Source organism: Myotis yumanensis, unplaced genomic scaffold, assembly GCF_028538775.1.
Source record: "Myotis yumanensis isolate MYYU_CA2020_CCGP unplaced genomic scaffold, mMyoYum1.0.hap1 SCAF_17, whole genome shotgun sequence".
NCBI lineage: Eukaryota > Metazoa > Chordata > Mammalia > Chiroptera > Vespertilionidae > Myotis > Myotis yumanensis.
Genome location: NW_027223768.1, coordinates 32089962 through 32115532, shown reverse-complemented (window position 1 = coordinate 32115532; position 25571 = coordinate 32089962). Strand labels below are relative to the sequence as shown.

Here is a 25571-nt window from a genome sequence, read left to right as displayed (position 1 = left end):
TTGAGAACCGCTGGTCTAGAAAGCTGAGACCCTTCAGTGCAAGTAGTCCAGCCATCAGAACTAGTCGCCACCCCTTAAATACACACACACGCACCCCTTCCTCCCAAAGCTGCACACCCTGACAAACTCGAGGTAAAATACTACTTAGGTTGCTGGGCCTGAGGCTGGAGGCCTTTTGAAGACTCAGTTGCCTTTCCCCCTCCTCCCATGTTCCCTGGGAGCCTGTACCCTGCACCCACCCCTGCACCCCTGCTCCTGCCACCCTAACTGGCCAGCCCCTCATCTGGTCACTCGCATGGGAGGACGTGTGACCAGACCAATGAAGGCCAACCTGACTTCTTTTCAGATGACCGACCACCTCTCCTTTCTCCAACACCGCCCCCGCCCCCCCCCCCCCCCCCCGCCCCCCAGCCAGCTGTCACCTTCTGGCTCTAGATCTCTCCCTTCCGTCTCCTGGGGAGGCTCTGGTTAGAGCAGTTGGAGAAAGCAAGGAGGAAGTGGGGTGGGGCCCTGCTGAAGGGAAAGGACTGGCTTTGGTCAGATAAGAATGGAAGGATCCTTTGTTTGGGCCCAACTGCCTCCGCCACTGTTGACACACTCGGGGAGCATTTCCTGAAGCTCCTCAGTGGTGTCCGGTGCCCCCCCACCACCACTTCCTATGGTCTGAGGAGGGAGAGGGGGGGTCTGGGCAGGAGGCGGTGGTGTGCTTACAGAAGGTGTTACAGTTAGGCTGCTGTCCTAACGCTGAGGCTGAAGACCACCCCTCCCGGACCTGGCAGCCAGATCTCCCTGTTCTGCTCCCAGCCAGGGGCGGGGGATGGCGTGTTCACAGAGGGTGCACAGGGCATGGCTCCTTCCCTGTGTTTTGGGTATTTTGCGTACAGTCACCAAAATGCTCCTCTTCTCAGAAAGGTGCTCATGAAGGGTATGGCCCCTCAGATGTCAGCACACCAGCCCCCATCCTGAAGGCCCTGCATTCCGGTCAGTCTTTCTTTCCATGACTAGAGATGTCCAGCGTCCCTGTGAGCCTTCCCCGTCTCCCCCCCCCCCCCAACTCCAGAGACAGGAGTAGTGGGTAGGCTTATCCCAAGGGGCCGCATCCTGGTGGGTACCTGTGTCCCGAGATGGTCCTCCCTACACATCACTGCACAGTCCAGCGGATCGGATGGAGAGACGGGCCGCTCTGGCACTCAGACACACCCAGCTGGGTCAGAGCCACAGAAAAATGTGTTTCACTATTACTTTAATTACAGTATTTACACACCATTCTTTATTCAGAGAAAAAAAAATCTACCCAATCATCCTATCTCTGGAAAGTTCTATTTCCAACCGTCATTGAAATCAGGATCCCTGCTCACCCCTCTGGAAAAAAAACCCACAAAAATGAGGACCTGGGTCACCCACAGAGGAGGTGGCTGTGGTGAGGGTCCTCTGGTGGCTGTCCTGGGACCCTGACCACCAGGGGGTGCAGAGCAGTGAAGGGGGTCAGGGTGGGGGAGACAGGGACAGAGGGAGCCTGCTGGGGGCCTGAGGACACAGCCCATCCCAGGAATCGGGGGGCAGGGGAGGAGGAAGCCATCGAGATCAGAGGGTAAGGTCAGGACCTCGCCTAAGAGCAAGAGGCTTCCTGAGATGCACATAGGTCAGGGGGTTTGGCTCAGCGATGTGGTCCCGTGTTCCTGTCCACTCTGGCCATTGGGAGGAAGGAGCCCACGCAGAGGCTCTGGGAGGTCCCGGGACGACCAGCACTGAGCTGTTTGCTCTCCTCCACTTGGCCCCATGGGTGGGAACACATGTGTCCATGCACCTCCATCCCGTCTCCCAAACAGAGACATTGTTCTACAACTCGGAGCCCCGGTCCAGGCTCAGCCAGGAAGCTGTGCGGCCTCTGCACACAGAGGTGGGGGGACCGCAGAGCTCGGGGGAGCCTTGGAGAGCAAGAGGGAAGCAGGTGACAGGAGCCACAGGGACTTGGAGGGGGCGTAAGGTACATGGTGTAAGACGACAAGGTGTCCGGCTATATCATAACAAAGAGCAGGTGTAGTGAGCTGCTTTGGTTTCCTTAAAGCAAAGGAAGAAAATATAAGGAAGAAACAGTAAAAGGCAAGGCCTCCTGGGAGGAAATTGTAGCCCAGAAAAGCCCACGCTTTCTCCCGGGAGTTCCCAGAATGAGGCAGAGGTGCGGGAGAGGAAAGGGGCCAAGTGTGAAGGTTGCAGGATCATCCACCCCGACTGGAAGCTTCTCTGAGCTTTGGCTTTTCCCCGTCACATCCTTCCTCAAGGGAGCCCAGGGCCTGGGTTCAGGGAGCTGAATGCATGAAGAGTTACCTGCCGCTCCCCAAGGTGGAGAGAACCCCTCTATGGTGCAGGGCAGGGCCCCAGGAATGGCCGTGGAAGGTGTGTGCAGTGGCAAAGGGTACAAGGCGAGGGATGGCACCTCCGGCAGGGCGGGCCCCCTCCCCGCAGACATCGCCCCGCCTCGCCCCACCCCGCCGAGTCACAGTTCGGTATCAGCCACCGTGTGTTGTCTCGACGAATGGCCGTTTCTGGAGGTGGCCTGGCCGGTCCCGTTCTCCTGAGCCCCTCGGTTCACACTGGCCTTTCCCTGAGCCTCAGGGGAGGCCCCCGGGCCTGAGCTATAGCCCTGGCCGCCACCGTTCTCCGTGTAATAAGGGTCTTCCCCCTAGACGGTGCATAAATAAAGGAGCATTATCTGTAAGCAGGGGAGTGAGGCCCCGTGGGGGAAGGGAGGGGGGCGGCTGCCTGTGCAGACTCCTTTCTTCAGGAAGAGCCATCAGGGTTCCAGCTCCTAGAGGAGAAAGGACAGAGGAGAGCACCACACCACCACCCAGCCGGCAGCCAGCTCCCCAGACACCCGGCTCCCCAGACACCCGGCTCCCTGACATGTAACAACCCCCCCTCCCCCAACCCCCTCCCCCAGCCAGAGGCCACCAGTCAAACCCCAGCCATTCCTTCCTCATCCAGAACACGTCAAAAATGGGATTTTCCCCCCAAAAGAAATTTTTTTTAAAGGTACGTTTTCCCACCACATGCCCCCTTGTGAGCGACGTGGCACCCGTGGCCACGTAATCTGTTTGCAAGTGGCTGACTCAGCAGGCTGCTCCGGTCGTGCCCGGATGAACTATCCCAGTGAAAAGAATAAGTCAATGGCAGGGACCATCTGCGACCACAGTGAGGTGGGCTGGTCCCTGTCAGTCCCCCTCCCCAATCGGCAGAAGTCGGCTTACAGTTGTGAGTACACAAAGCACAGAGCCCATTCTTGTATTATTATTATTATTTCTTAATGATTGCATTAGTGAATATACAAACAACTGTAAGCCTACTTTTGGCCCACCCTGCATCTTGTTTTGACTCATCCAAGGACAGGGTATGTGTAGGCTTGGCCTATCCCTGTGGAAGGGCACAAACAGTGCCTTTTCTGGTATTCCTCCTCCCCTGACATGACATTCATGGGCTGCCCCAGAAGCCCACCATCTTCCTCATTTCCTGTGGCCTGGACCCCAGAACTAACCAGCCGTTCTCCTGTGGGGCTCCAACTGCGGCGGTTCATCAGGAAGTAGCCAGTGATGCCCAAGACAGCCAGCAGGATCCCCGAGGTGACCAGTGCAATCAGGGTCTTGGGGGTATAGCGCTGGTGGTTTTCCACACTTTGGTCTGTGAAGTCTTGGATCCCCAGCTGGAAGAGAAGGCACAGAACAGACAGCCTAGTCACTTGTGGGATGTGGGTTGTAGAAAGGAGTCCAGCCCACACTAGACCCGTGTGTGTGACCCAACAGTGGGTGAACACAGGAAGACATGGACCTCAGGAATTTCTTAAATAGGATTTCAGACTGACAGATCTTCATCAAGCTGCAATGTGAGATTTTGGTTCAGCATTGGAAGGTGAAGATTGTTGGAGAAGGATGGCGAGGGAGGAATGGGAAGTCTAGAGAGGATCATTATTCTCTCCCCTACTCCAGCAAACACCCCAAACCCATCATCTTCGAGAACTTACCTTTCTCAGGTCAGATTGGTGATCTTTCAGAAGTTGGAACTTGCTGGTCCGTTCTAGAATTAGAAACAGGGGGTCGCTGAATCTAGAAGCTGAGCCAGCCCAGCCTGCTCTGTCCTCCTAAGCTGTTTTAGAAGATGCTCTGTTGGCCAGGGTGGCTCATCTCAGGATGGCCTCTCCCAAAGTCAGCCCAGCCCTGCCCCCCAGCCCCTAAACTCTCTGAGTTATGATGCCTGATTTCTCCCCAGCATCCTCTAACCTCAGCCCCACTCCCTTCCTCACCCCCAAGACAGACGTGCCCCTTACCTGTCTGGGTGGGCAAGACGAGTAGCAGGCAGCGAGGGTTCACCTCAGACTGGGCCAGGAGCAAGGAGCACACACTGGCCCCAGCCTCAGCCGGATCCTTCTTACACAGGACTTGGGTCAGCTCCTCTCCCTTGTCCTTCTTAAAGTTCTCCTGGGAAGACCAAGGAAAAGAACGAGCAAGAGATGAAATTACTCTTATGCCCTGAACTGCATCCAGAGTCTTGACAATAATTCTGGTTAAATCCTCCACAGGAAGGATCCCTTTTTTTCTAAAATTCCAACTGGAAACAAAACAAAACAAAAACAACACACCTCGAACTATGTGAACAAAACAATAAGAAAAAGACACGAAACAAACTTCTCAGTACCAAAACGTGTATCTATTAGTGTCTTAGGTGTAAGATGCCAGAGAACAAATTTATAAAAGGACTGTCCCTGCCCACATATACTACTCAAAGTAAATTCAAAAGAATTTTCCAATAACAAAAAATATTAATAGTGCAATACTGAGGAGAAAATTTTTTGTTTCAAGGCTAGAGTAGCTCCAAATGTTAGGAAAAGGCCAAGAGGGGTGAGGAGTGGAGACAAAATCTATGACTATAGACTCGGCAGGATCCTGGGTCCCTTCACTCTTACTCTCCAAGGAGTCTCACAAAGGTCATGGTGCAAAGGGAAATGGTCGTTCTGTCAAGCCTGTCCCTCTTTCCCATTAAAAGTATGGAACCCTTGCCCAGTCAGTGTGGCTCAGGAGCTGAGCATCAACCTATGAACCCGGAGGTCATGATTCGATTCCCAGTCAGGGCACATGCCTGCTTTTTGGGCTCCATCCCCAGTGTGGGACATGCAGGAGGCAGCCGATCAATGATTGTCTCTCTCTCTCCCTTCCTCTCTGAAATCAATAAAAATATTTATTAAAACTTAAGTTTGGAGCCCGTGCTTTCGAGGTTCAGAGGTCTTCCTCCAGGCTGTTGACTGGTCCAGACTGAAGAACTGAGTCCTACTCAGGAACTCAGGCTCAGCAGATAAACTCTGATAATTCTTCAACAGTGAGCCAGGCCCGGGCCCTGGCTGTGCCTTCCAACACCCCGTTCTCGAGTGCCCCCGGGTTATGCCGGCAGCCTCCAATCAGAGTGGCCTCCCCTGCACAGGAAAGGAGTGGAAACCAGGACTCCTCTGTCCGGATGGCAGATGGCGGAGGAGGAAATGCCTGAACAGCTCTGACCGCCTTCCTGTTAGGGGAAAACTGCTGGGGCGTGTGAGGGCCATCAGAACTGAGCCTACGTGGAGGAGAAAGCTTCCTGTTTGTAGGCAGCACTGCTTCTGTGGCAAGGCCAGAGGGCCCTCCCCGCTTGGACGGCGGCCTGGGTATTTTCCTACTGCCCTGGCCCAAGGCAGGAAAACCCAGGCTCCTTTGCTCTCGCACAAGGCAAGGTCAAGATTGGCCTCAGGCCCCAGCTTGCTTCCATCAGCTGGAGTTTTAGGGAGCTGAGTGAAACCCACTGGGCTTGGATGAGGCCGGGAGAGCAGGCCTCGCTGACCTCCAAGCCACGGAGAGATGAGTCCATCGGCGGCCTTGGAAGGCCTCTGGAAGCTGAGGTCTCAGAGAAATGGACTCTCGGGCCAGGGCTGCTTCAGCCCTCAGGGAAGGCTGAATTCTGCAGGTCTCCCTTGTGAAGTCCTGGGTAGAGGCTCTGCTTCTGGAAAAATCTGGCTCCTTGCTACAGGTAGCCTGGACACCACATTGGACACTCTCAGTAGTCTCCTTCCTCTTGAGGCCCATGTCCCTTCTGAGAGCCGCACCTGGCTTCCCTGAGCACTACACCCTCCCTAGCACCACGCCTTTGGAATGAAAAGCAGGAAAGTGCTGCTGGATAGCTGGGCTTCTGATGTGTCTCTGGTTGGAATATGTCTCCTTCCTGCGAGGGGCAGAGGGACAGGCTCTTGCACAATTAAGACAAGTCAAGTGAGGTGGCACCATCTTCAAGCAGCTGAGTCCAAGAAGCTGCACCTCAATCAGATCCTGACATTTATCAAGCCCTGAATAGACGATGCTGTGTGAAAACCTGTGTCACGTGGTGCGTATGTTACGTGGTGCGTGTGTCATGTGGTGTGTATGTGCGTGGGCCGGGGGAGAGTAGCATGAATCCTACATGTCCAAGCTCCGGGTTTGTGTGCATGGCAATGAACATAAATGAAGTTGACTATGTCCCAGGCACTGCTTCAAGTGTTTTACACATATTGATTCATTTAGCCTCACATCACCCCATGAAATGGTACTGTCATTCTCCTCATTTTATAGATGAAGAAACAGAAGCAAAAAGAGACCAAGAGGTCACAGACCTGGTTTACCAAAGAAAGGTACAATTAAGATGCTATGGGCGTTCAGAGGAGGGTGAGCACACATCTGGCATGGGGCTATCAGAGCGTCTCGATGTAGGCCTTGAAGAATAGGCAGAAAGTGTAGAGGAGGAGCCAGTGGGCAGAGGCCTTTGATTGGGGGCACCCCCATGAGGAAGCTCAGGGGCATGAGAGCCTGTGACTGGCACAGGCCTAGTTGCAGGAGAATGAAGAACACGATCTTCTCCCTTGGATTCCCCATCCCTCCAAATCCCACTTCCTCCCTGAAGCCGGTCCTACCTCCCCTCAGAATGCGCATCAACGTTTGCTCTGCTAGTGACTAGATTCTTTCATGTCATGCAGTTTGCCCGAGTGTCAGGGTCCTTAGCTGAAGACTGAGTTGTTGAGGTGAGTAAGGAGGTGTTGTATGAAGAGTGCCCAGCAGGTTTTTGAAACCCCCAGGGGCACTGGAAAAATGGCAGCCATTACTATTACTATTAATAATAGCAATACCTTATGTACTCTGCCATCTAGAATCCACACTTTGATGCTTAATCATATTCTGCCTTATTGTTTTTGTCATTTCTCTCTGACCAGACTGTAAGACTCCTTAGTGTGGGAGCAGGTGTATGTTACATAACGTGGAACCCAGACTGAACTAAGCATAGCACCAAATAAACAAAAAGTGCATTGTTGTTCAACCTAGCATCCCAACTGGTCTGTCCTTCACACAGTCCCTCCGCCCCTTGCTTGGTTTCTTGGACTAAATTCAAGGGAATAACGGCGGCCAGCCTCCCACTCGGCATCAGTGAATTGTGTTTGAGCCTGGAGACGAGCAGGTGGATCCTGAACAAAGCACAATGCTTCTCCGGATGCTTGAAATAAACATCCTTCCCCAAGAGAGGCTGTGGGCAGACATCATGGGAGAGGGGGCAGGAGGAGGCCACCGCCTCACCATTTCGCTCATGAGAATCCGATTTGTGAGCGCCCGACTACATCTGCTTGCACAAGTTTCTTTGCAAAAATAATAACCACAATCATAAAACCACCCAACCTTTCTAGAGTAGCACCCTCAAACTTTGCAAGGACTCTTAACTTGTCAAGGAAGCATGCTAAGCATTACAGTAGGGAGAGAAGGACAGGAATTTTTCTAAATGACCTTTAAGATATTTCCCAGTGCTGTCTGTCTCTCTCTCTCTCTCTCTCTCTCTCTCTCTCTCTCTCTCTCAATAATTTTATCTACTTTGGAGTGAGCTTGAAAATGCAGGCAAAACCTCTATGTCCATATGGGTTCTGGACTAATTAAAGGACCTGCTACAAGTCACACAACAAGTGCACAGCTGACCAAGGGCACGAAGTTAGGCTGTCTCCAGATTCCAGGCTCTTTCCAAGAAACACACTGTCTTCATCAGTCCTCCATCTGTAAGCTGTTTTTCTGCATGGAAACTGACCTTTCGTGTTTGGGCATAGGGCAAGGAAGGCGTGGGCTGGGGATATGATGTGCAATCTGCCTCCGATGAAGTCAATGGGACAGAATAAGGGTGAGGTGAGCTAGCTGAGTAAATAAAACCTCCGTACAAACAGATCTGATTCTAAAGAAAGGTCGTTCTAAAAACCAAATTGGCAGGTAAAGGACTTAAATAGAGATTTCTCCAATAAGATGTACAGATGGCCAATAAACACATTAAAAGATGATCAATGTCATTGATTGTTAAGAAATGCCAGCCCAAACCACAATGAGATAGTAGCCATGCCCATTAGTATGGCTGCTATAAAACCAAACCAAACCAAACCAAACCAAACCAGGAAATGACATGTGTTGGCAATGATGTGGAGAAATTGGAACCCTTTTGACCTGTTGATGGGGATGTAAGATGGTGTAGCTGTTATGGAAAACATAAACTCTATTTAAAAATAGAATTACCATATGATCCGCCATTTCACTTGTGGTTATATAACCAAAAGAAATGCAATCATGGCATTGAAGAGATATCTGTATACCCATGCTCATAGCAGCATTATTCACAATAGCCAAAATATGAAAGCAACCCAAGAGTCCATCAGTGGATGAATGGATAAAACAAAATGTAGTATATACATGCAATGGGAAAAGATATCCAGTCTTAAAAAGTAAGGAAATTCTGACACAGGCTCCAGGATGGATGAAACTTGAGGACATTATGCTAAGTGTTATAAGCCAGTCATAAAAAGATAAATACTGTATAATTCCACTCATATGACGTACCTAGAGTAATCACATTCAGAGCAATAGAAAGTAGAATAGTGGTTGCCAGAGGCTAGGAGGAGGGGAGCATGGGGCATTGTTTAATGGGTGTGGAGTTTTAGTTCTGGAAGAGGAAAAGAGTTCTGAAGATTGGCTTCCCAACAAGGTGACTCTACTTAACACTGCTGAATTGTACACATAAATATGGTTATGTCATGTGTATTTTACTGCCATTAAAATATTTTTTTGGTGGATTCTCCTGGAAAAGAATGGGTATGGCATAAGAGAATAAAGTAACCTCACATTTTGGAAACAATTTGAGAAGCCACAACCACAAAACCTTAATTAACCTGAGGTTGCAGCAGAGAAAATGAAAGTCAGACTTGGAGTGACACGTTCTGCTAATGAGGGTTCTGAGCTGTGGTACCAGGTGCTTGAGAAGAGCGTGGGCTCGCCCTTCCTCTCCCTGGATCATACAGGTAATGTGTGCCTAGAGGTGAAGGATGGGGAGTGAAAGAAGGGTGGTTGGGATACAAATGTCTACAGAATGCATGTGTGGAAGACAAGCCGAAAGAATCCACACAGCGAGAGCTAACACGCGGGATACTCAGTAGGTACTGGCGCAGAACGAGAATCTGAATGGCTGAGAACAATGCTTGTGCATTTCTCTCCTGGGAGTACAGATGCAGGAGCCTGCCAGCACTACCTACGTATTCAAGGACGTGATGTTAGGGGAATCCAAACTCTCATGCTTCTCATTAGGCTGTGAGTAGGACCTAAGTTTCCCATGGTTAGAACCAGTACCATAAGGCCTTCTGACACCAAAAGTACAAAGCAACCTAAGGAAAGTTAACACCGCACCATCAGCATTGGGAACCGACTGATGATCCATCATGTAGGACTCAAGGAAAAGGAATCTGGGACACAAGCAGGAGCTGTGGCTAAACGTTCAGAACAAGGATGGCTGGCTGAGGAAAACGGCCTTGGGGAATCGTAGGAGGCATTGCTGCTTAGGGTCTGGGGAGGAGGGAACCTCAGGAAGGAAGGGGGATCGACAGTGGTAGACCCGCCAGGGAAACGATAGCGTTCCACTGTTGCTACCGCAGACTTAATTCACTGCAAGCAGAGCAGAAGCCTTCTTTAGAATCCCGGGGGAGCTGCTCTCTTTCCACATTGATACGGACCCTCCCCACATCTCAGAGGAGAGGGCAGATCTTCTCAGCTGTGCTGCAAGCCTCACCCCATAACAAAGAAACAGAATTTCTGGAGGATGAGGCCCAGAAATCAGGATTTAAAAAAGATTCCCTAGTGATTCTAATGTGCAGCCAAGGTTGAGAACCACTGGACTAGACAGTCAAGACCACAGGTTGAAAGAGGTCATAGCAACGTAAGAGGAATTATTTCTGGAGTGGCAGGAAGTTCCTGGCACTTGTTTTCTATGATGATCCTCGTTAAACGTGAACTTTGAAGAGAAATGGACAGACATGTAGAAGGTTATGCAATCAGCTCTAAATTGTTGGTACAAAGAATGAGGATTCTGGCACAGACCCCTGATGCACAGGAAAATAAGCGTTCAACCAAGATGATAGGGAAAAAGAGGGGGGGGGGGGCGGGGGAAGATGATTATTTTCCTGAGCTAGAATTAGCAAAGGATTTGGCATTTTTTTTTAATGAGTAGAGTTGGAAGTCTGCATCAGGAACACACAGAGCATTTTATATTCGTGTCTAAGTTAGCTCTTTTGCAAACTGCACTTAGTTATTCCATTGTGTGAACTTACGTCTTCACAATTTATTTTGTTTTTAAAAGTCCTAAGTTAATTCTCTAAGGTATAATTTTAAAAGTTCTGTGAGTCAGAACCACCCACCTAATAACCACAGGTAGATGTCAGTAGTTAGAACAGACAAAATAAGTAATTTCATGCGCTCTACAGCACAGACAATTCCTATCCCTTTCCGGGTCGGCATATGCCTCACATCACATATATGGATCCTTTAAATGAATTCTTAACTTATAAGGAAACTTTTTTTGTGGGTGTTTTTTTTTGGTAAGTAAATACCACTCTTCCTGTCATCCCATCCTTCACTCAGAGCCTTGTTACTGTCAGGAAACTAGGTTTATTGAAACAAAGTAAGGAGGTCTACTATATCATTAAAAATGAACACCACGCTGTACATTCTTACCAATGCACTAAGACATGAAACTCAAACAAGAGGCATAACTACTAAAAATGAGCAGAAAAACAACAGATTGTGGAAGGTCACATAATAACTTACCTTAAAAACAGAAAAGAATAAACTAGAAAGCTCCTGGAATTAATAAGCAAGTTAACCAAAATGGCTAACCTCAAGATAAATATTCCAAACTCAATGAACTCTAATATCCCAACAATAACTAATTGTAATACATAATAAGTCTATATTACAGATAAATTTAAGAAATCTATAAAACCTATAGAAAAATATTAAAAAACTAAAAAAACCAAGATGCTGAATAGTATAAGAACAGAAAAAATATGAATTTTAGTTTCAATTAAAATTTTAATTAAAAAAATCTTGACAAGATGTTCCTAAATTTTTTTCTAAAAGAATAAAAAGTACTTTTCATTTTTCATAGAGCAAGGACCTGCCTGGCTAAATATTAAAAGTCCTGTAATGTAAAAGTATAATAACTAAAAAAATAACAGGCAAAAAAAAAAAAGACAAACTGAACAAATAAAATATCTGTCAAAATATGCCCTGTGACATATAAAAATTTAATATAAGCTAAAAGAGGCATTCTGATCAACAAAGAAAGAAATAATGTTTGGGAAATGGTTATATGAAAAACACAGCATTACAGAAAAAGAAATTCTATATGGACTAAAGTTATATGTAAATAAATATAATAAAGAAATTAATATTTTAGGTGACTATTTTATATTTCATGAAGGACTTTCTTAATATAAAATCAAACTTAAATCTGACTATATATATTAAATGTACTACAGAGACTATACCAGAGGAGGTTAAAAACTACATTTAAATAGAATCATCTTTGTCTTCTTTGTCCACCAGATGGGGCCTCTTACTCCCTAAATGCAAAGCTCATTTTGGAAGTAGCCTGACCTTGCTAAGACCCCACCATAGTCCATCTAGTACAAATGGTTTAAGGGGGTTGAGAAGGAATTGTGGGAGGAGGGGAGAGGGAAGGCAAGGCATGGGGGTGGGGATTTGACTTACACAGGTGGAGGTCTCATTTAGCTGCAGGCAGATAGCTAGGGTCAATTTCACTTCTTTGACTCCGAAACATCTGATTTCTCCCTGTATTAAAACAAAGTAAATAAGCCAGCATCTTTGCCTCTCATTTCTTCCCCACCGCTTTTATAGTTTGATTTCTGTGAAGTACAGTCTTAAGAGATTTTCAGAGAAAAGAATTTTAAAAAGTCATTAGGGAAGGGAAGAGGTGGGGGCAGGGGGAAAAGAGGGTCCTAATATAAGGTGACGGGAGAATATTTGACTCTGCGTGGTGAGCCCATGGTGCAATATACAGATCTTATAACATAGAAACCCACACCTGAAACCTGTATGTTTATGTTGACCAATGTCTCCCCAATCAATTTAATAAATAAAATAAAATAAATACATAAAAATCTGTTAGAGGACTAGAGCTTTATGACAGCCTCACTCTCTTCCTCCATCTCACCGCCGGTCCCAGCAGATACCAGCTATTTGCAAACTTGGTCAACACTGGCACGCACTGTGCAGCGATAGGAGAGGGCAGGGCAGGCTGTTTTTCCTCCAGTGAATCATTTACTCGCCGTCAGGCCATACAGGGTGGGCAAAAATAGGTTTACAGTTGTCATATCAAAAATAATACAATGAATCATAATACAAGAATAAAGTATATGTTCTGCGTACTCACAAGTGTAAAGCTACTTTTGCCTCCCCTTGTATAGGCAAACAGATAATGGGGGGCCGGGGAGATCCTGGCGAGGCTCAGTTTCCTCCTGGCCCCGAGGACTGTCCAGCTTCCTTTCTAGCTCCTTTAAAAAAGAAGCCAGGCAGGCCCCCCAGCACCCGCTCCCAGGTGCCCCGGCCTCATATTTTCTACCCTCCGTGCTGAGAGCTGTTGCCAGTCACTAGTCCCAGGGCTGAGAAGGGCCGGTGATCTCACCACCCCTGGTTGTTCCACTCCTCATTGCCTCTCTATGCCTGGCATTTCCGCCAAACCCTCTCACACAGAGGAAATGGTATTTGCCCTAAGCATTTTGGGAAAAACAGCCCCATTCCATGAAAGATGGTTTCTAAATGTGTACAAAGGGGAATGGGGCCCTAGTCAAAGCCCAGGCCAAGAGGTACTAGAAAAAAACAGCGAGGATTGGATGGATCGCAGAGAATCCCCTTTAATCTCCACTCTTTAGAAATGCAATTCCCATGGCACAGATCAGCCTTGCCACCTGACTCCACCCCTCTCCCTCTTTCTACCCCTTCCAGCAATATGTAGGCTGCATATTTTCCATGTTAATTCTTTTTATTGATTTTAAAGTAGCGGGAAAGAGGGTGGGGGAGAGAGAGAGAGAGAGAGAGAGAGAGAGAGAGAGAGAGAGAGAGAGAGAAACATCGATGTGAGAAACATCGGTTGCCTGCCTCCCATACACACCCTGATCAGGGATCGAACCCACAACCTGGGTATGTGCCCCAAATGGAAATGGAACTGTCACCCTTTCAGTGCTTGGGACTCAACCACTAAGCAACACTGGCCAGGACCCATGCTAATTCTTAATGACCCAAATCTTACTGATTGGGATGAGAAGTTGTTAAGGGGAGTATAGAGCTTGCATATATATATATGAAATGAGGGGGAAATCTGCCATTTTTGGCCTAATTCACACACCTTGATGGTACTTGGGGTAGAAGAAAAGGATGTATTGGGTTCAATGGTAAATGCCACAGGAGTGGTGCTATTGAATGTTGGGTCTGAAATATTTCCAGGTGACATGCTGGGCTCCAAGGTCATCTCTGATGTTGAAAAGTTGGTTAGGGTGGAAGACACTATGGTGGCTAAAGAGGTCTGTGTCTGGGCAGAAGAGTTCACGGTTCCAGGAACTGGGGTGATCCCAGAGGTAGAAGTAAAGTTGACTGTAGACTCTGGAAAAGACCAAAACACAAGTGTGCATTTGAGCACATTTGCATAAACACATAAACACACACACACACAGACACACACACACACATTTCAGTTCATTGTCATGAGTGAAGACCTTACAGATAATGACATTGGCATGGTCTTCAACCCAGAAGAGGGAATTTGGGGATTTAAGAGTTACTTTATGGCCTAACCCTTACTGAACTCATTTCAAGCCAGCTGTTGGAACCATAGCTGTAATCTAGGTGTATTAGAATTCCCTCAGGATTCTGAAACTTAACTGGATGCTGGTCCACTCCAGTGAAGTCAAAGACCCCCAATTTGAAGCCGTACACACCTTCCTTCAGTCAGGAGAGGTCAGAGATCTCTAAGGAGTTCTCATCTAGTCCTGTTTCATCACTAAACCCAACTCAGCATGAGAGCAGAGGTACAAGGAGCATGACTGATCAGGATCAGCTGCCAAGACATTGGCCTCAGGACGCTGTCACTGGAGGAAGAATGATCTAGAACTTACTGCAGGGTATCCTAAACAAGATGCCCAAGCCATTATTATAGGAGCTTGTATTTCCCTCTATGGGGGTCAGCAGGGGCAGGAAGGGCGGTCTGCAAATGTCCTAATGCTTTACCCAAGCTCCAGCAGCATCCCTCTGGGACCCAAGACAAACACTTTTTACCTGAGATGGCTGCTGTGGTCCCACTGCTGTTCTGAGAGACAGGGTAGAGGGTGGTACTTTCATGAGTCCTTTGTGTTATGGGTTCCTGGTTGGATGCATTTGTAGGAACTGTTGAAAACATTTCTGTAGTAGATGGCTCTGTGGCAACAGCAGTCAAGTTATCTGTATTTGTGAATGCAGAGGCTATAGGGAAACAAGGAGGAAAAGTCAGAACCTAAATTGTCTTGGAGCCTCATGATATCTGATTTAATTTCTATTTCTCCTTCGTCTCCCCCCCCCCCTTCTTCTTCTACATATATATTTTTTTGTTAATCCTCACTCAAGGATATTTTTCTCATTGATTTTTAGAGAGAGTTGGGGGTTGGGGGAGAGAAAGGGGAGGGAGTAGGACAGAGAATGAGAGAGAAACATTGATGTGACAGAGACACATTGATTGGTTGCCTCCCACACATGCCCCAACCAGGGGATCAAATCAGCAACCCTTTGGTCTTTCAACTAATGCTCTAACCACTGAGAGAACTGGCCAGGGTGTGATTCAATTTCCATCCAGAATATCCTGTGCTCGCTTCAGCAGCACATATACTCAAATTGGAATGTTACCGAGAAGATTAGCATGGGCCCTGCGCAGGATGACATGCGAATTTGTGAAGCATTAGAACATCTCCTGCCACCCATGGCAAGGCGACAGCAACAAGAACATCCTCCTGGGCAGGAAACTAACTTCCCACGACTAGATTTTTCCTAAGGAAATAGGGAAGGAAAAGCTTGTATGCACCCAGTGGCTTGTAGAGTATTATCTATAGGAGGATTATCTACAGGAGGGAAAAGTTGCAAACAACTAAAATGAATTACAATAGGATAAATGTCATATGCACCGAAGATACATAATCATTATACATAAAAAGATATGGGAAAACTATAGCAATATGAGTTTGTGAAGCTATGTTCATAACATGTTAAGTAAAATATTAAAATATCAAAGTATACCTGAATAAATATTACAGAGATCTAAAATGTGGGAGGATATATCTCCATTCCTTTCTTAACGTATCCTCTCTTTTTCTCACTCTCCATCCACCACCATATTAATTCTTGGAACAATCACTACGTTCATACCATCCTCTACGCAATCCCTTTACATTTCTTCTCTTCTTCCCAGACTTTCCCATCCCCAAACTCCCTGCAATCTTTCCCTCATGGCCTTTAAACCGATTCTGCTTTCCTTTGGTTGAAGAACTGCAGCCAGCAACCCTAAGGTTTCCTTCAGGAAGCTCTGCCCTAGAAATCTAGCTGATGAACTGGAGAACATCAGGCCTGATTTCTCATCAGATGCAGACGGAGAGTTTAGTTTTGGCTCTGCCAGTAACTCTGCAATTTCATGTGTGTGTGCGCGTCTCAGTTTACAAATCTCTGAAGTGAGGGTTCTTTCCTCACATGGGTTCTTGGGAGAATCAGTGAGATGAATGTTAACTTGCTACAGTATAATGCAGGGGTCCTCAAACTTTTTAAACAGGGGGCCAGTTCACTGTCCCTCAGACCGTTGGAGGGCTGGACTATAGTTTTAAAAAAAACTATGAACAAATTCCTATGCACACTGCACATATCTTATTTTGAAGTAAAAAAACAAAACGGGAACAAATACAATATTTGTATTTGCATGTGGCCCGCGGGCCGTAGTTTGAGGACCCCTGGTATAATGTTCCTGGATCTAGTTATTCTCTGAAGATCCTCACGAGGGTGCTTGCCCTTCCATGTTTCCTAGTTCCCAGCCAGCAGTGCCATCTTTAGACCCAGGGAGGAGCCGCTTCCTGCCTGGACCCTGAGCTTTAGAGCCCACACTGTCCCTCCTCCCGCCCTGCGCTGCCCTCCAACCACGGTGCCCACAGAGACGGAGCCTCCCTTCCAGAATCTGCATTGGGGGCCAGAAGTCCTAGAACGTGTTACTCACTGGAGGACCCGCACGGGCCTTCTCTCCCAGCCCATCCTTCGGAGGGTGAGCTGCAGCACCAGAGTGTGCGCCCGCCAGGCCCAGAGGCAGCCGAGGGGTGGCTCTTTGCAGGGCGAAGGCTTAGAGCATAAGCGTGCGGGTGGAGGGACCCTTGCATGCATGGAAGATCCCTTATGGTGCGGGCCAGCGTCATGGTTAAGAAGAGAAAAGAGGGGTGGGCTAGGACCAAGGGCCACCTCTTCTTGCTCAGCCACATTGTGGGACTGAGTTCCAGGACTGTGAGAGTCTCACATTCCAACCTGGCCTTTCGGGTGGCCATGAAGGTATGTTTTCCCAGGTAGGAGAACAGACGATATTTTAACTATCAGTCAGTTGGCTCGGTTTATAACTTTGACGTGTTTAGACATGTAGTGTGTGGGCCTCCACTGTACTCCTGGCTTGGACCCTGTACATGTCCGCGGTGGACTGGAGATCCAGGGCTCACACCCAGCAGTACATCCTCAAGGAGAGGCTCCTGAGGGTCCCCAAAGCTTGTCTCTAAATGTTCCCGATTGAGAGCCAGGTGCGCCTTTTTCCAAGGTTTCCAGGAAAAAGCAACGTCGAATAACACCTTTCCCTTCCCTCAGCAACAGGAGGGAAGTTCGTCTTCAATTTTAAGGCAATTAACCTGGGGCCAAGAATGTGTCCCTAGAGATGGCGACAAGTCTCTCTTGCCCCATATCTGCCTCCCTCCCCAACCTGCCGCAAGAAGACTGCTATTAAGGGCAAGGACAACCGTCATCTTAATACTAGGTGGCAGGTGAGCAGGAGGACAGAGTAATACCGCTCTCTCCCTTTCAGAGATGGGAACCCGCATCGCCAGGGTTTGGGCAGAGAAGAAAGGCATAGTTCATGCGTGGCGAGGAGCAATGGGGCCGTGGAGGTTTAGCTGACTCAGGAGGCCAAACTTCCCAGGACCAGCAGGCATCTTCCGTTCTCTGGAAAGAAAACTGGGGGGCTCCTGTCTGGCTTAGGTAGGGAGTGAGTTTAACAAAATGAAATAGACGGAGAAGCAGATTCTGTCTTCTGTCCTTCAGTAAGACCCTCTCAGCAATCTGCCCCTAAGGGATGGAGTCACTGTAGGGGGCAGGTGATAAGAACCGAAGCCATCCTCTCCAGGTACATTGCAAGGCACCGCTGGAATCCCCCTTGACGTCACTCTTCCTGCCCACCCTTTCCTCTTCTTCCCCTCCAATACATCCATTCCTGGGAATCCCATCTGGCCCAGCCTGGCCCAGCCCTTTTCTCTTCCCGAAGGAAGCTGGGCCTGGCTGAGGTGATGTCATGCTTTTGAACCCCCCCACCCCCAGGGCCTCCTTCACCCAGACAAACAGTTTTGAACTTTTCCAGATGTGTCCAGAGACCTGCTGCTAGTTCTGAGGACAGAGGTGCCTGTGCCAGATGAGTGAAGCAACCCTAGGCCCAGGCCAGCTACCAATCCACTAGGGTCGGGCTCCCGGCTGCCGCCGCCTTCTCCCACCCACCCCTCAGCCAAGCACTGAGGATCCATCTGCAAATGGCAATGGGACCCCAACCTCACATCCATGTCTCTGAGCCTAGGGTGAGCAGGGAAGCCTCGGAGATGCTGGGGGGCTGAATAGAGATGGAGAACAGAAAGGCGACGCATAAGCTGGTGAAGGGCCAGGGGGCAGCTCGGCAGGGCCTTGGGAGACGATCCTGGCCTGGTGCTGCAATCCAGGGACCATCAGTGAGGGAGTCTCTTGGCTTCACAGTCTCTAGAGACCCTTTAATAGAGTTCGTTCCCTTGAAGAGACTGGGGTCTTGAAGAAATGACATTTATAAGAATCAAGACGGGCCACAGACCTCTTTGCGTCCTACTTCCCCCCACACACCCATGGCATTAAGCCTTCGATGCTGACCTTTCTTTATCTGAACTTCTGCTCCCTTACTCTGCGCGGAGGGACAGCAGCCTACCAGTCAGATTCTTAAAAGCTATGCGTAAGACCTGCACTCCATCCACTCCACTCTAGACTGGAGGCACAGGCCTCCACCAGACCGTATGAGAGCACAACTTCAAATAGAAGGAAACGCTATCTTCTCTTGTTTACTTCTCAGTCCATCTTTATGAACTGGCACTCAAGAAATTTATAATGGAAATAACGTGGCAAGACCTCTACTCAGGAAACAGCTTACATGATTTGTCCTCTGTAAGTGATGGCGATGCAAGTCCTAAGGTCTTAGAGAAGCAGAAGGAAAGGGGCCTGCACTGAAGGCCTACCCGCGGTATGCTATGTGATCTCAACTCTCGACATGGAGCAAGAGAAGAAAAGGCCTCAGGGAGTTGGCAATACGAGGATTCTCCGAAGCCACGTTAGATGTCACAAAATTGATGTAGTAAAAGTCACATTTAACTTACAGGCACTTATTCAGAGGCAATTATTCTTGTTTTACACACAATACTCTCAAGTTGCTTATTTGATATATTAGCTAAAGCTAAAAATTAAAAAGAGACCCTTGGAAACAAACAATAAATAAGGAGCAGCAGCAGCTAAAAGTGAAGAAACGGAAATAAATGGAAAACAGACATGAGTATCAAAACCCACACACTAGCCTGGAATCATTTATGGGAGGAGTAAATAAATACATACACCTTCATAAGCATTAGAATGTCACTGAGTTGTACCTTGACCAAATTATTTTCATGATATATTTGAAGCATGAAGGTTAAAGTCCTATTTTTTTGGTACACTTAAGGAAGCAGAAGAGTCTGAAATACATTTTTATAAGATTTCTACATATAACTAGTAAATTGAAGCTATTGTTACTCTTTAAAGGGGGGTAGGTGTGGGGTTATAAATCCTCAGCAATTCAGAAAGGCTACCTAAATAACTCAATTTCCACACCTTAGGAGACTGGGTTTTCCTGTCCTTGATCTTACTTTTCTTAGACGCTTAGTTTTATTTTTTTTTTTGCTGGTGTTGTTTTCTGACCTCCTAGCCAGTCAGCCCCAGTCGGCCCATTCTTTCAAATTCTAGCAGCCAGCCCACCAGGAGATTCTTGGAGGAGTTCCTGGGTGTCTCAACTCATAGAGATGCAGTCCTAGGGAGAAGGAGCACAGGGGCCTCCTCTGGGAGCCCACTCCTGAGCTGACGAGAAGACGGCAGAGCCTGGAAGCAAAGAGCTCAGCCTCCGCTCTCAAACCCTGATGGAAGCAGGCAGGCTTCTGCACCATGCTCCGCAGTGGGGCCTTGGGAAGCCTCTTTTCCTCTTTATGTTTTTCTTTTTTAATATGTTTTTATTGATTTCAGAGCGAGGAAGAGAGAGGGAAAGGTAGAAACATCAAGGATGAGAAAGAATCATAAATCGGCTGCCTCCTCCATGCCCCCCACTGGGGATTGAGCCCACAACCCGGGCATGTGCCCTGACTGGGAATCAAACCGTGACTCCCTAGTTCCTGGGTCAATACTCAACCATTGAACCACACCAGCCGGCCTCTTCCCCTCTTTAAACCTCACCTGTAAAGTGAGGATAAAAATAGTCCCTACTTCCCAGTTGTTTTGTGGAACAAAGGAGGAAAGGGGTGTAAAGCAGTTAATCTATCTGGCAAACATCAAAAAATAGTGGTTATCTTCAGTGTAGGCCCCTTTCCTTCTGCTTCTCCAAGACCTTAGGACATGTACCTCCATCACTTATGGAGCACAAATCATGTATGCTGTTTCCTGAGTAGAGGTCTTGCCACTTCAGTTCCATTGTACATTTCTCAAGTGCCAGACTGTCTCTTCTACTCATTTGTTTTACTCAGAGCGCTTAGCACAGTCCTGAGTTCAAAATAAACACTTGGACTGAATGGAGACTGTGTCAGGTACGGTCACACCAACCACCACTAGGTAGAGGGGTCTCATTTGAGACTATATTTTAAGGGGAAGTTTATTAATTTAGGGAGTGTCCATGGGAAGTTAACCAGAATAAGGAGAGTTCTAGAAACCAAGTCCTATGGTTGAGGGCCTACTGTTATTTCATCTAGATCAGTGGTTGGCAACTACAGATGGTGGACCAAATCCCGCCCATGGGCTGTTTATACCGTGGCCAGTAAACTAAAAATGGCTTTCATGTGTTTAAAGTGTTGTAAAATAAAATAAATACAATATGCAGCGGAGAGCACCATGCCTTGAGAGTCTAAAATATTTACTATCTGGCCCTTTCCTATAACCTCCGATGTAGAAAAGAAGAATTTGGGAGGGAGAGTAAATAACTTTCTTCAAGGTACATTTCACTTATTTATTCATTCTTATTTTTCATAAGCACCAGTGATGTACAAGGGACCATGCGCAGTGCTGTGGGAAGCACAAAATAAGAGAAGATTCCTTTCCACTATTAGGGGTGAGCGTCATTAGAATTTAAATACATCCTTGTGCTCAAGGAGTTTATAATCTAGTGGGGTGATTAGAAAGGTCGATAAGCATTGTCATGAAGAAAGATCAGAATGATTCTGTGAATTAATAGAAAAAATAGAATTGGGATGAATGACTAGACATAGCAAGAAGGCTAATTTCATTGCAAGACAAAGAAAAACTTAAAATAATGAGGTTAGTTTTTAAAAGATGGAATGAACTGCAAGATGGTGAGCCGCCCATCTTTTCTGGAAGCATTCAGGAAGCATCCTTGTTATCGATTCCAGGAGTTTGGGCCTCGTTGGATTAGAACAAAGAGCTGGGCTGACCCTTCCTATACATCAGAGGCCGAGCTAAGGTTTGAATTTAAACCAAGTGTCTGTGGCCTGAGTGTGCCCCCTATACTGAGACTTCCCTTTACTATTTAAATGATGTGTCTTGGACCCCATCCACTTACTGTGGAACCCCAATATCCTGAGCTTTCTCTGGGCCTACATTTCTCCCAGTCACCTCTTCCTGCATTTTCCTGGTTGCCACTGACCCCTGGATGGAAGATCTGTGCCTTCCCATCCTCAGGCCGCTGGCAGCAATTCTTGGTCTGCACTACTTCATAGTGGGCTAGCCAAGCACCCACTCCTCTATTCTCCCCGGAAGACTGCTAACATAGGCTACCCTGTGCTTACTGAAGGTCTGAGAGCCTGGGGCGAGATTATAGCACAGCCTAAAAGAGATGATGACAAAACTGAAATTCTAGACACGACGGTGCTAAACATCCACATCGTACCATAAGGTCTCTTAGCCAGGTCTTTTCCACCCTCCACTGTCCCTCCACTGTTCCAGGCACTCCCCTCCTCTCTCTCTCTCTCTGCTTGGACTCTGGAGTACTTCAGCCTTTTGTCTCAGGCTCATCTAATACAAAGTTCCACTTTCTTCTATCATGCTCCGTGAGTCAACCTCTTGCAGAATTGCACCTCCTAAATTTGGCCAGGGGGGTCTAGGTTGTCTCATCCAAAGACTATTTAAGGAATTTTCTTGAACAATGGAACTGGCTATCTAGAGATGCTGTTCCCCTGTAAGTGTCAGTGATAGGTTCTCTGTCCACGCCCAACTCTCCCCAATCAACAAATAGCAGACTTTCCAATTAAGCCAAAAGGCCTTTCCTTTATTTACACCTGAAGGGGAGTGACTCATTCCCAGGTGGGCTCTGGCGTGTAGGTCCCAGGATGCATCCCCCAAGATGCACACGTCTTTCCCTTTAGCAAAGTCGGGGGCTTTGGGGATTAAAAGTCATAGATAATGTGCTTTTATTTCTTTGCTGAGGAGGCAAGAAAATGTTCTCATGAGAGAAGTCAAAGCCCAGAAAAATATGGAAATTCTGCCCTAGAGCCTCTGAGCATTTTCTTCTGGAGGGTGGTGTTTTTGTTCTGTTCCCATACCTTCACATTTTCAGTTCTCCACACTTGGGCCGTTAGATCAAGAAAAGTCCATAAGAGAGGGAGGCCCAGGCACCCTCAGGGTGGAGCTGGGTAACCATCCAGCCCTGAAAGTCAGCCCGGGCTTGCCTGCCCAGGGTCTAAAGGAAATCAGGCCGTGAGACCATAAGGAGTGGAATTTATTCCTCCTTTTTATTTGTTTTTGTAAGACTGGCAGAAGTTTATCAGCTGCAGTTTGGCACCCTTTGCCTTGAGCTTTTGAAGACAAAGAGTCAGAGAATGAAGGAGTTGAGGATAAGTGAATGAGGCTCCCAGGAGGTGGAGCCAAAGGGATAAGAAAAGGAGGCCCTGGTGGCCTGTTTTTATCTGTCAAGCAGGAATGCTGCAGGAGGCTTGCGTTTGCATAGGTTGTGCCAGCAGGGTTGGCCCTACAAGGAAGAGGACTGGGGGCCACTGAATTAGTCAGAGGTCCCCAGGCTGCTCCTCCTCAGTCACCATGTGGCAGAGACTCAAAGGGTGGAGTCCTCTCTCCTCTGGAAAATATCTGATAAAATTCTTTTCCCTTTTCTTTCTTTTTTCTCCCCCCTCTTACATGTGGCCCCAGACAGGATATGGGTGTGGGGTCTGCAGGCACAGAAGGACTCAAAGGAAGAAGAGGAATGTGAAGGGGTGGGACTGGCCACGGAGGGCTTGAGGGAAACCCTGAGTCTGACAAAGGGGGTTCCTCTTCCCAGCTGGTGTGGCAATGCCTCTCGCCGCCATCCAGAGCCACTCCATTTCCAACAAAGAAAGTCTACTTTAGGTTGGCTGCTATGCCCATCCCCATGCCAACTTCTTCCAGGGACGGGAAAAAGAACTTCTCAGAACAAAGCTCTGTGTCCGGGTGATGAGAAAGCCACAGCACCCCTTGCTGCTCTAAACGTCACAGTAATAATAGCCCAGAATTTCTGCAACGCCCCGTTGTTAGCATTTCGAGGTGCAGTCACTCATTTCATGGACTCCACAATATATCCCCAGGACAGAAAACGACTCCGAGTCTTAAAACAACAACACACCCTAGAAAGTTCTCAAGAAAGGCATAGAGGTGCCAAACCGGCCCGCGCAATCTGGCCAGATTGAGGATCGGGATGCATGCCCCATCCCCTCACCCCCAGACTGAAATTCTCGACAGGTCAGCCTGAGGTTTTGAAGAGGTTAAGTTGCTCCCCCCACCTCCACTGCTGCAGGCGAGACTGAGCCGGGCCAGCTGAGGAAATAAGCGAAGGGTGGGCCCGGGACCAGGTCATCATCACAAGCTGTGGAGTCAAAGCCGAGGACCATCTGATCTGAATCAGAGCCTCTGATCAGCTCACCCCGGGGGATCCCCTCGCTAGGGCTTGCGCACCTCAGGGATAGCGTTTTCCCTGCCCCAAAGGGCAAGTCTGGGGCTGCCAAACAGGTCAACCCAGAGCCTAACTTAGAGCTTCCTGCAGCCCAGAATGAGTCGCTCTCCAACTGGGTGGACCCAGAAAGGGACCACAAAGGAGGCTGCGAGCGGGGGCCCAGCTAGCTGGCCCAGACCACTCTGTGGGGCCCAGCTGGCTGGCCTTTGGGAAGAGTAGGGATTTGGGAGCCCTGGGAACCGAATCTTGAGCAAAAGGGAGAACAAGTTACAGTGTTTAAAACCTTCTAAGTGCAATGAAATGAGATAGAGAATGCTATCCCCAAATGAAAGGAATAATTACGGAGTGCCCTATAGTGTGGGGGTTTGTTTGTGTGTTTTTAAGGAAATTGAGAGCAAGAACTTAAGAAATCAGAGCATTATGGACGAGGAGACGCGTCCACTAGTCTTCTGACCTGTCCACTAGTTTTAGAAGTTGGAGGAGGCGGGCAGGGAAGGAAAATCCCCAAACCTAACAATCCTGAGCTGGTGCCTGAGGGAGGAGTTGTGGTGGGAGAGGGAGGCAGCGGGGAGAACAAACTCCATCCACCACCACCTTCCCTGCAGTGGAATGGGTGTGGGTGTCGGAAGAGCGAGTTGTAACTTCACTTTGCGATCCGATGCAAGGATTTTCGCACGGGTTGTTCTCCATTCCATACTCCCCTCCTCACCTAATTCAGCCTGCCTCCTGGGCCTCCTGCGCTGCGCCCGCGGCCTCGTCCCAGGTGGTTTTGCTCCCTTTCCTTCAACGTCTAACTCTGGCTCCCCCCTGTCCCAGGGCTGGGTGGGCGCCTGGCCCCCTTCCCCGCGACACGCTCAGGCCCCCAAACTCGGCTGCTTCTCACTCATCAGCCGCAAAACTCGGCTGCTCCTCTCCTCCCCTCTCTCCTCCCTTCTCTGCAACTTTGCGCTCCGCACCTTTGGTAACGTGAAGGGGCACCAGCACCTTCAAAGGGCTGCCTATCAGAGGCAACTCCAGCGAGTCGCGCTGTCCCACTGCGGGACGCCTGGGGCTCGCCGCGGGGTAACACCTGGGCTAGTGCACGCTCGCGGCGTGGTCGCCTCCCCTGCCCGTCCCAGCCCCGCCGAGTCACAGGTGAGGGGCTCGCTCCCCGAAGCCTGGAGCGGCCCTGGGCGTGGGGGGCTTGGATGGAAGCAAGGGTCCCTGCCCTCCGCGCAGCGGGCTGAGCGCGCTCGGCCCTCCCCGTCCAGCCCGGCGGCCGCGCGCGGCGGGTACTCACGCAGCAGACTCAGCAGGCAGAGCGCGGTCCAGCCCCGCGGCATCCCGCGCCCCGCGCGCGCGCCCCTGCGGCCCAGCATCCTTCCCGCGCGGCTCCCGGGAGATGCACAGAGCCCGAGACTCGGCTCGCTCGCTCGGACGCCCGCCCCTCCTCCCGGGAGCGGGGTGGGCGATTCTCGCTTTTCCCTTCCCCTCCCTCTTTGGTCCTGGCAAGGCCGGCCCCTCTCCTTGGCTGCCACTAACGTGAGCTTCCCTGCGCGGTCCCAGAGGCGGAGGACGTGGGGAGGGAGGCTGGGGTTGCCGCCTTCGAGGCCAAAAAAGGTGGAGGTTTGTGCGGGGCCCCAGATGCCTTGTTCCAGTTTATGTAGAGGCCTCATCTTCAAGCTCACTTCCACTTAACTTTTAACCCCTTTGTGTCAGCCGTGCCGGTGGCCCGGGCAGGAGCAAATTTCCTTTTTCTT

General features: G+C 48.8%; 1 protein-coding gene and 1 non-coding gene across 3 annotated transcripts; one reads left to right on the top strand and one right to left on the bottom strand.

The window, feature by feature from the left end:
- Positions 1–1226: 1226 nt before the first annotated feature.
- Positions 1227–25311, bottom strand: CD34 (CD34 molecule). 2 transcript variants are annotated; one of them, XM_070396465.1, is made up of 8 exons: positions 25112–25310; positions 14679–14861; positions 13753–14006; positions 12099–12179; positions 4319–4469; positions 4016–4068; positions 3533–3697; positions 1227–2683 (listed from the first exon to the last, which is right to left on the bottom strand). In XM_070396465.1, exons 1-8 carry the CDS (start codon positions 25188–25190, stop codon positions 2498–2500), a joined length of 1152 nt encoding a protein of 383 aa, XP_070252566.1. In that variant the 5' UTR covers positions 25191–25310; the 3' UTR covers positions 1227–2497. The 2 variants fall into 2 exon arrangements, with proteins under 2 accessions (XP_070252566.1, XP_070252568.1); XM_070396467.1 differs by lacking the exon at positions 1227–2683 and adding an exon at positions 2690–2809 and having other exon boundaries at positions 25112–25311.
- Positions 15237–15342, top strand: LOC138996547 (U6 spliceosomal RNA). The gene has a single exon (XR_011468825.1). It is a non-coding gene; the product is annotated as a U6 spliceosomal RNA (small nuclear RNA).
- Positions 25312–25571: the final 260 nt, after the last annotated feature.